At 26.9% G+C, this 11,742-nt stretch overlaps 1 protein-coding gene across 1 annotated transcript; it reads left to right on the top strand.

The window, feature by feature from the left end:
- The first annotated feature begins 8,455 nt into the window (after positions 1-8,455).
- On the top strand, positions 8,456-9,136 carry LOC106770044. The gene is made up of 3 exons (XM_014655865.1): positions 8,456-8,580; positions 8,674-8,819; positions 8,907-9,136. The coding sequence occupies exons 1-3, from the start codon at positions 8,456-8,458 to the stop codon at positions 9,134-9,136; spliced, it is 501 nt and encodes a 166-aa protein (XP_014511351.1).
- The last annotated feature ends 2,606 nt before the right edge of the window (positions 9,137-11,742 follow it).

The following is an 11,742-nucleotide window of genomic DNA, read 5'->3' as shown; positions in this document are numbered from 1 at the left end:
TTGGTGAGGTGCTGGATTTTAGGGGCATAGGAAAAGTAGAAAAAGATTTTATTCCTCTATTGGAAGATGTTTGTTCAAGATATCCCTCACTTCTGGATAGTAACAAGTGCAGAAGTCAACGATTTAATGAATGGGCTTTAACAGCTTTGGGTAGAGTTCTTCATTTTCTCAACACTAAAAAAGTGAGAGATATGGACGATGATGCTTGCAATCATCTCCAAACTTTATGGGAGGAACTTCATGTCTTTGGATTTGATTTGGTATGGCTGAAACCTCATGTTCAATCTGCCTTAAATATGAAAACTCGTGTTGGAAGAGTTCTTGAGGTGAAAAGGTTGGAGCGGAATGTGACTTCTTTAGAAGAGAAAACAAAGGCTTTGAGGAAAAAGATGTTTGCAGCAGAAGAATATCTTGAAATAACAAGAAGAGACTTGGTGAAAGCAAAAGAAGACTTTGAAAACTGTGATTTGGACAGTGAACTCGGTTATGGAAAACCATGAATTGCATATGATAATGAGTAATGATGTTGAACTCTATTATGGAGTACCATGAATTTCATATGATAACTTTATTCTCTAGTATAGTTATATTCATTGTGTGTTTAATAATTGCTACTATGCAGGTAATCTTTTATGTGTTTATTTTAGGATGTATAGTATATTTCTTGTGTGTTCATGAAATTGAACTGTTACTATCCCACGAATCTCAATTAATTTTTCATCTCCAAGTAAATTGTGTTGGCTAGGGAGAGATCATGGGAGTACACGCACACATAAAGAAAGAATGTCTTGCGTGTACTTTTTAAAATTACCAGATAAAAGAGTTAATGACTGTTATTTATTGAGTCAACAACAAAATCCAAAATAGAATACGCACAAATAGTATAATATACTTGAATTAATACAACATTTATCTTTAATTCAATTACTAAAACTAACTATACCTAAGTCAGTCCTTAGACTTCTAAATCTGTCTAGGGCTTTTGTAAAAACATCATCCAACTATGATTGAGTAGGATAGTAAATTAGTTTCAACTTTCCATTGTTAAATTATTCCCTCAGATAATGAAGTTTGATCTCTATACGTTTGTTCCTCCCATATGACACAGGATTATTAGTTAAATTTATTGTTGATTTATTGGATGAGTCTTTTAATTTCAACTTTCATATTGTTGTTAGGATGGAATTAAGCCACACAATCTGGCATGCAATTGATGAACCTTCTATATATTCTGCTTAATGTTACAACTTGTTGCTTTTTCTACACCAAAAGATTAGTGCTCCTATAAATATAACGTTTCCTTTATATATCTTAGCTCCCTTTTGGTTGATTCATGAATCTACTAAGTACTCTCAAGTTTGAATCTTCTTAATAGTTTTTATTTCTTCTAACATTGCAACTCTCCATAAATCATGCTTCAATTCCTCTTCAAGATTAATAGGTTCAACCTTTGCTAGTAATGTGAAATGCACCAAATCACCTCCATCAATTACTACATTATCTGGAAACATTCCGAATCCACTAATGATCACGACATAGTTCTCTATCTTGTTGTTTTTTGTGCTTGTGACCGTGTAGGTTGTACTTCATTTTCAGTTGGTCCAATCCCATTAGACTCATCATCTAGTCTTTCTTTCTCATCTTTGAATATTATTGAGACATTCTGATTTGAACCATCTTCTTTACTTGAAGTGTTGGATACAAACAAAATCCCACATCAGAAAAAATAAGAGATGTACATGGGTTTATATACACATAAGATACCTCCATTGATAAGAGGCTTTTTGGAGTGGTGCCAAAAGCAAAACCGTGTGAGCTTGGCCCAAAGCGGACAATGTCTTACCCATGTGTGGAGATCTATGTGTGTCGAACCTCCCCCAACAGTACTATCAGATGGTACACCCAACATGTACAAATTTTCTTGGGCACTACTACTTCTCCATAGACTTAGTGTGGCAATTTCTTTTTTTTTAGCATACTTTTTGCCATGTCAAGTATAGTCCTGTTTCTTTTTCCAGTAATGTCTTAACCAAGATTGCGACAGACGAACTGAAAAAAAAAATGGATTTAAAAAGAGGGTTTTAGAGTCGCCATCATAATTATTTCTAAAAAAACTATGGTCTCCAAACACACATGAGTTTGGAAATCAATTATGCGTAGGGAATGTATTAGCACCCTATTATGTCTACCCAAATGCCAATACCTTTAATTAACTATACAAAGTTGATGTGATTTTTAAAATGTTTAATTTTCTCAAAAATAACACCATAAGAAACAAAAATATTTTCATTTAGAATGATTAACCTTACTCCGACAATGATTAACCTTACTCTTACATTTTCATTTTTGTTTTAAGGACTCCGACAATGATTAACCTTACTCTTACATTTTCATTTAGAATGAAAAATCAGAGTTACATAGTTCTTTAAAATGATTTTTTATTTGAAAATGTTGGTATTTTAGTTTATGTAGATTTTGTATTTCTTTTTTGGTATTTTTAACATGATTGTGAAAAAAAAAACAAGATAAATATTCAATTGTTATGACTTATAAGTTTAAAACATTATTTAAAGCAATATTTAATTATTTAGAAAAATGAAGATTATTAAACACTAGGACAACATGGACGATTACAAGTGCTCATATCCTAATGAATACGAAAACATTTTTATCTTTATTTTATAATTTGTTATTTAATGAAAAAGGTAAAGCACAGGATAGTAAAGAGCACATAGGTTTAAAACTATCTTGCTCCAACAACTTCTTTTGTAAGAGCCCTTTTTACGCGAGAGTATATTTCCTTTTACCTTTTCCTTTGGCCTCTTTATATGCCTCTCTAGGTATCTCTCTTTCACTCTTCTTTTCATGAGTTATGTATTTATATATACATATTGTAATGCAAACTTAATCTTAGTCTTAATTATAAATGAACTAACTATATAGGGAAAAAATTGGTCTTGAGAACGATATATTACGACAATTATATCATAATATAATATCTAAGATATTGATTTTAGTTATTATCATATATCTTGTCCGGATGAAATCATATTTTTATTTAACTGAAAAAAAACCTGATGTAATAAATAATGGGATAATATCAAGATATTGATTTTAATTTTTAAGAGAAGCATCGTCTCTCATCCTCGTGTAGAATAAAAATAAGCGATTTTGAAATATTTTTTCGTGATAGGTCTTGTGAGAGGTAAAAAGTAAATTGAGGTGTTGATATGCATACAAACCTTGGGTTGTTGAGCTCGTGAAAGGATTAAAAATAAAATAGGTTATTTTATTTTATTATCACTTTTGCTATTATATTCTTATTCTTTTTTATGCTAAAACTAAAGTTTGAAAATTTAAAGAAAGTTTATTTTTGTCCTTTGTCTGTCTTTTTTTTATCATTCATTGAAAGTATTTAATATATTTTTATAATTATATATATATATATATATATATATATATATATATATTATTTTAAGAATGAAATTATTTATCTGGACGAAATTGAATGTTGACAAATGATCCTTTTTATTTGGAAACATTAACTTTTGTCTTTTCATGTTATCATAGTAAAAGGTAAATAAAGATAGAATCACTAATTTTGTCCGAATTTTTAACAAAAAAAAATGGATGTGATAGCTAAAGCGAGTCTAGAAAATAGAAACAAGCTTGACATTTTTGAGGAAAAAGCTTGATGAAAAAGCAATGAGGTCTACCAACCTCATGAGAGGGTGTTCTAACCTTGTGGATGAAGGAAATGAGGTGTGCAAACCTAGTAGAGAGTGTACTAACCTTATGGATGAAGGAAATGAGGAGTACAAACCCCGTGGATAGTGTATGTATGGATGAACGAAATGAGGCGTACAAATCTCGTAGAAGATGTACCAACCCTATAGATGAAGGAAATGAGGTGTACAAAACTCGTAGATGGTATACCAACCCTATGAATGATGGAAATAAGGTGTACAAACCTCATGAAGGGTGTACCAACCCTGTACTCACCCGCTGTCTAGTAAAAGTAGAGAAAGATTTTATTCCTTTGTTGGAAGAAGTTTGTTCAAGATATCCCTCACTTACCTCACTTATTGATAGGAAGAAAGAGAAGTCAAAGATTTACTAAATGAGCTTTTACAGCTTTGGGTAGAGTTATTCATTTTCTCAACACCAAAAAAGTGAGAGATATGGACGATGATGTTTGCAATCATCTCCAAACTTTATGGGAGAAACTTAAGATATTTGGATTCAATTTGACATGGCTGGAGCCTCATGTTCAATCTGCCTTAAGCATAAAAATTTGTGTTAAGAGAGCTCTTGTGGTGAAAAGGTTAGAGGAGAATGTGGCTATTTTAGAAATGGAAGCAATGACTTCGAAAATAAAAAATGATTGAATCAGTGAGTGATCTAGGAAGAACAAGAAGAGACTTGGTGAAAGCAAAAGATGGTTTTGAATATTGTAATTTGGATGCTGAACTCGGTTAGGGGGGACGATGATTTTGATGAAATCAACATTTAGGAAGATTGAAGTGGAATTAAACATACTACTTATATATTATTTGTGTTGTTTATGAACTTCAAATGTCATCCACTTATAACACTGGGTGGTTAGTACTTTTTAATTGTCAGCATACATAATTACTTATCTTTTGTTTCGCTAATTGAATATTGTTTTATATTATAAATGATGAAAAATGTATCTAAAATGGTTTTAGTAATATTGTTTTGTAAATATTTATCTTATTTATGCTAATTAATCCCAAATTAAAATATTGTAGTAGTTTGTTTTAGGTTAAAAAGGAGTAAATAAATTTAAAACACTTGTGTCTTTTAAATCAATATTGGAGAAGTTTACAGTTCAGTTTTAAAACTCAAATCCTATAATTAATTATATGATTTTTCTAAACTTAAATATAACAATGAATTTTTCTATTCATTTCAATTGATTATTTACTAATTAAATTTCCTTTTTTTTTTAATTTTTTAATTTATTTTTTTAATATAATGCTAATTGTTATTAATTTAAAAAAGAAATAGATATTTATAAAATCTGATTTAATAGTATAATATTATTAAATAAAATATTATAAAATTTATAAAAATAGATAGTTAGACCTCGTATTAATACAGTTATTCACCGTAATAACTATACTTAATATATATATATATATATATATATATAACGTCAACTGAAAACTAAATGAATTTTTCAAAATGAAACAACTCTTATATAAAAACATTGAAAACAATACAACTACTCCATGGCATACTCTTCTTCCATCAAAGGTGTTTTACCACTAAATATTTTATGCTTACTTTTAACATAATATTTGTATTCATTCCTGTATTATATGTTTTTTTCTTATAAAAAATGTACATTTTTCTGTTTCTTTCAAGTTAAATATAATTTAGATATTTTAGATTATTTTGTAGAAAAATGAACATTTAAAGAAGATTGGAAGATTATTAGTTAAGACTTTTTCGGTCAACAACAATTCGTTATACGATCAAGTCTGATATTCATCCAAAGAATATGTTTGTTATAAAAAGAATATGATTTACATACAGATTTAGATTATATAAATTAGTTGTTAGATACAGATTTTATTTTATGCAGAGATTATGAAAATTGAATTACATACAAAATTTTTCTTATGTAATACCAAGAAAATTATTTATCAATTTTCGTATATAAAATCCATATGTATTTTTAACGCGTTAGAGGAATATTTCTTTAAAGAATATTATTCATATGTAAAATCGTAGGTAAGTGAAATAAAATTCACTTACTATTTTTTATTTATTCCTATTATAAAGCAAAATTTAAGTATAGATTATTTTGTTTGTGTAGGTTCTTTTAGATGTGAGTTTCCTTACTGTGACTTTTAAAATCAATTATTGTTTGTCATTAAATATTATAGATTATGTTTTCAATTCTATAAAACTTTTCATAGTTTGCAAAATATTATAAATTATGGTATTGAAATTTGTGGGCTTTCCATTATATTCAAAGATATAATGATGTTAATTGGAATTTTGATTTAAATGTAATATAATATTTTAAGATTAATCAAACACAGAGTATTGAGATGATTGATTATGTAAGTATATAAGTGATATTCTCTTATTAAATACTTTTTTTTTATATAAACACTATCGATAGATTTCGTATTAAAGATCTATCGATATGTTTATATTATGTATACAATTATTTTTTTCAGATTATTTTTTTACGGAACCTATTAAATGTGAAAAATATATATTTTTTCTAATTTATCACAAGATATTGTTATTTCTGTTTCATTTTAAAACACTTGAAATAATCAAAGAAAAAGATAATATTCAAATTGTTATTATCTTAATTCTTAAACTATGCCAGGAACATCTTTTCATATTTCACATAAAAATAAAATATTTCTACAGAACTAGCATTCACTTAATGTATTTATTATCATTTATTAGCATTTGTCTTTTATTATCACAGTGTTTCATATAGTTTTTTACATAAGTGAAAATACAAGGTGATATCTTCTACAAGTAAATTTTTTTTTTTTTATTCCAAACATTAAGAATATACATCAAGATCTTTCAATCTACTCATATATTAACACTTGTCTAAAGATTTATGTTCTGAATCTCGATAAAAACAAATATACTGCTAAAAGTTCGATTCTTCAAACAAGTTGCAAAATTAGAAAAAATATGATAAAAATTTAGCTTCTATGAAATTGTACTAGTGAAAGGGTCTAGATTGGAAAATGATTTTCGTGATAGTTCAAAAATATCTAAAACAGGAAAAAAAATCTATAATTGTGCATATTTACAATTGTAGTGTACATAATAAATGAAAAGTGTGACAACACATACGCTAATGTTGGGACTTATGGATTGTTTTTGGTTGTTGAGAAAGTCTTCTTGTCTATTAGATTTCAACCCATAACAAAAAAAGTACTTCTTAAACAAGAATTAATTAATAAATTTTGAGTGCCCATGAATAAATTATCCTTTTTAAACTACTCTACCTATAGCAAATTTTTCTCTATATATGTTTTCCCCAAAACATTTTCTTAAAGTTTTTATTATCACACATTAGAATTTATATTATTACATGTGTTTTATATATATATTTTTAATTAAGTTTCGAATCCTTTAATTAGATATTTCTACTTTAATTTTTTTTCGTGAATATGATTATTATCTTGTACCATCGTCTTATTTCTTTTCATTGATTAACAAATATGAGAATGTGAAATTATGGTTATACAATAAAATGACATGTTGCTCTTATTATCTACATTAATTATAATATTATTTTATATTTGTTATAAAATTTTATTTATCTTAATTCACGACTAAACTTATTTTAAAAAATAAGAATAGGTTAAAAAACTCTGAAACAGAAAAAAAAAATTACTGATATCAATATTTCATCCAAGAAAATGAATAAACTTTTCTTAAGTACTACCATAAGTAGAGTTATTAGAATTTGCGAGTTTTATAGTTATCATGGTGTGGTTCAATTTCCAGAATAGTGGAAAACATAATTGAATAATGTAAAAACAACTTCCAAAACTCTTATCTTTTATTATCACATGTGTTATATATATATATATATATAATTAAGTTTTGAGTCCTTTGATTAAATATTTGTACTTATAATTTCTTTTATAAATAACATTACTATTATCTTGTACCATCGTCTTATTTCTTTTCATTGATGAAAAAAATATGAGATTGTGAAATTTTATAGTTAATGTATAAGGTCACAGTATAATGATAATTGATTCTAAATTTGTACCTTAATAATAATATTATTTTATTTTTGTTACACAATTCTATATATATCTTAATACACGACTAAACTTATTTTGAAAAATAAGAATAGGTTAAAAAAAGAGTGATATTAATATTTCATCAATAAAATGGATAAACGTTTTTGAAAGACTACATTAACTAGAGTTATTAAAATTTGTGACTTTTACACTTATCTTGGTGTGGTTCAATTTCCAGCATATTTAAAAACATATTTCAATAATGTAAAAACAATTTCCAAAACTTTTTCTGAACACGCAATCCAACAAACTGCCTCTCCACCCAACTTCGTAAAAGTAAAAATATTACATAAATTTTCATACGTACGAATGTAACTGAAAAATTTATCTTTAATCATTTTTTTTATTGGTCCTTTTGAATTCTATGAATCAATTATAAAAAATTATTAAAAAAAATTGTTAAAATATATTATCCAATGTATATTATTATTTAATAATGTAAAAATAACTTTCAAAACTCTTCTCAAAAGTATATAAGAATTTTATAAATGTGGTTTTAGTGAACTTTGTGAACTCAACTATCAAATATGTTTGTTTCTCATGGAAACCCAATCGTTTGATCTTCCAAAGTAAAAATCTATATATTTTGTTTTCGTCATTGATTTGGTTGAAGCTTAGAAGTTACTGAAATGAAGAATCTTATTACAAAGGATAAAGTTTTTCAGAAGTTTACATGGCCCCTTCCAAACCCCTTGTTTAACTTTTGCCGCCGGATAGCATACTCGAGAAAGTCTACTGTCGATGGCCATACATGGTTCTTAATTGAATTACTATACATAATCTACATGCTGCTCTTTCATTTCATTTTATCTGTTTTTCTCATTAACTTTGCTATCTTTGTCTTTAGGAGGATTCGTATCACTCCAACTTCACTACTGAATTTGCAATTCTCCATTATTGTGGATCCTGGTCCAGCAAGTGGATGTGAAAAAATTGCAAATTTAAAATTCATTGTGATTAATCAGCTCAACCACAGAAGGAATGTAACAAAAGGTATATTTCACGCTTAGACTTACGATAATCATATTATTTTGTTTTAAACTCGATACACAATTGACTCTTGATGTATGAATTTGTCAGAAATAATTGACACCTTCAGTTCAATTTATTGCCCTTCGTTTGAAATTTACGCTCCTGGTGATGGGTTCATCGTGAATGATAGTTGTATAATTGAAGTACATATATCAGTTCATAAGCTAGAGCATGAATCAGTGAGGAACATTTATAATAAGCTTGTCCAAAGCACTGAGAATCTTTCAACGAAGAAAATGATATCAAACTTACCTGGTGAGACCGTGGATTTTAGGTAGACATTAATTTTAGAGGTAGACGAAGATAAAAGATCCGTTAGAGACATTAATTTTATTGGTTTGCGTTTGCTTATAGATACGTCACGACGTTTTTTTAATTTGAATTTGAAGAGGAATGAATGTACTTTTTTACGTGTATGATACTTGATGTACACATGCTTGAATGACTACATAATTTGCATTTTATTTTTTAAATAATAATTTATTTTTATTTTTATAATGGATTTTTTTTTTTCATTCAAGTTTCTATCAGTAAATGAATATGCAATATAAATACATATTATTCGTGTCTCTGTAGTTAATTAAAACAAAATTGTATTATACGTATTCACATCTTATACTGTGAACGTGAGAATTTTTGTCAAAATCAGGTTTGTGTTCATATAATATCCATTTAGACATCTTAATTTCTAATCTTATGTAGACATGTTCCTTTAAAAAGGGTATATGTTAAAACTTTTGTGTTCAAACCAAATTATAAGAGGAGAAACTTAGTAACACTAGCTTTCCAAATTTTAAATTAAGTTGATTATATTTTTCTTTTACTCAATTTTTATTTATTTATGATTTTTGTCCTTTATCTAAATTTTAATTTAGTTAAATATACTTTTTATTTTTTTAATTTAACACCAAATTAAAATTTATTTCAAATGAAAACTTTAACCTACTTTACTTTTCAAACATTCAAAATAAATAAATATAATTCTTTTAGTCTAATTAAATTATTTATTTTTATGTGTTAATTATTTTTTAAAATAAACATTTAAATGATATAAACAACACGTGCTACCATACATGACGTTTGATATATAAAAAGAAATTAACATAAATACGTTAAAACAGTTATATTTCTTTATTTTTAAGATTTAACCTGCGTTTTCAAAGACGAATAAGAACAAGAACAGGGGTTAGTTAATTGTTACGAGTGCAACCAACAAACTCAGGGTACATATATCAGATCACTCAGGTTGGGTGTGTGGCGTTGAAGGATCTATTAGAATGCAAGACTACTTTGACCATAAACTAAAAAGTACAGAATCCTTGAATCAAGAGGTGTTGAAGAAGTTAGAGCTGTAGATAGAGGAAAAACTCAATGACTACATGAGCATTATGGAGCAACATTGCATGGGCGTTATTGAGCAATGCTTCATGGAATGCTTCTAACAACAAGAACAAATTCAAAAGACACTTTAGGAAAATTGTTACTTTTTAATACACATACACACACACTTAACTTTATTATTATAGTTACATCGATACTATCATAGTAGACCAAGGTGACCATCCATGTATGACTTTTCTGAACCTCAACCATTCAACCATATGAAAACATAGTAGAAAAGAAGTAATCATATATGCAAATATTGATGACTGAGTCGAAAAGAGAGTTGTATTGTGTCATTCATTGATGGATATGTGTTATTCAATAGTGTATTCTTTTATGAAGATTTAATTAATCGACTCAATATTTGTGATTCATAATAGAGGACATTGGCGAGTGATGGTGATCATACTAAGACAATGTCAAGTTTTATGGTTTTGTTCCCTATATAACAAGATGAAATCGTATTTGAAATTCTTGTTACAAGCTTTAGTATTACATTCTTTCATATTAATTTATTATGATATTAATAAATTAATGTATGTTTCAAATATTTCAAAATTTAATTAGAGTCTTAATTCGGTCAAAAACACAACGAATATGAAAATAAGATAGTATTTGATATTATTTCGATAAGGTCTATTTTGATCATATAACTCATAGGGTGAATATTTTCTTGTATTCTAAGCTTGAAAAACATACATCAAGATCCTCCAATTCATTCATATCTTGACATTTGTCTGAAAATCTATGTTATGGATCTCAACATAAAAATAAATATACTACTAAATGTTCAATTTTTCAAACAACTTGCAAAATTAGAAAAAAATCACGATGAAAATTTGGCTTCAACGAGATTGTACTAAAATAGTAAAAGGGTCTAGATTGGAAAATAAATTTCTAGATAATCTATTTAGGTTAATAAAGTTCAAAAACATTTAAAACCGGAAAAAGAATCTATAATTGTGCACATTTTGGTAGTGTATATAATAAATGAAAATTGTTACAACACATATACGCTACAATAATGTTGGGACTTATGGCTTGTTTTTCGTTATTGAGAGAGTATCTTGTCTATTAGATTTCAAGCCGTGACATAGAAATTCTTAAATTTAATTAATAAAAGTACTTCTTAAACAAAAATTAATTAATAAATTTTGAGTGCACATATAAATTCTCCTTTTTAAACTACTCTACCTTTAGGAAAATTTTCTCATGAACTAATATATATATATATATATATATATATGTTTTCCCTAAAATTTATTATCACACATTGGCATTTATCTTTTATTATTACATGTGTTTTATATATATATATATATTTTAATTAAGTCTCGAATCTTTTAATTAGATATTTGTACTTTAATTTTTTTCGTGAATAGGATTATTATCTTGTACCATCGTCTTATTTATTTTCATTAATATGAGATTGTGGAATTTTATAGTTAATATATAAGGTTACAGTATAATGATAATTGATTCTTATTGTTTACATTAATTA

Source organism: Vigna radiata, chromosome 8, assembly GCF_000741045.1.
Source record: "Vigna radiata var. radiata cultivar VC1973A chromosome 8, Vradiata_ver6, whole genome shotgun sequence".
Classification (NCBI taxonomy): Eukaryota; Viridiplantae; Streptophyta; class Magnoliopsida; order Fabales; family Fabaceae; genus Vigna; species Vigna radiata.
The sequence above is the reverse complement of the archived record's forward strand: the minus strand, read 5'-3'. Positions and strand labels throughout refer to the sequence as shown.

Bases quoted from the DNA above. Each gene is read 5' to 3' on its own strand.
- LOC106770044 (XM_014655865.1), top strand. From the start codon at position 8,456: ATGAAGAATCTTATTACAAAGGATAAAGTTTTTCAGAAGTTTACATGG. The intron at 8,581-8,673 runs GTTCTTAATTGA...CTTTGTCTTTAG, and splicing joins ACTGTCGATGGCCATACATG to GAGGATTCGTATCACTCCAA. The intron at 8,820-8,906 runs GTATATTTCACG...TGAATTTGTCAG, and splicing joins CAGAAGGAATGTAACAAAAG to AAATAATTGACACCTTCAGT.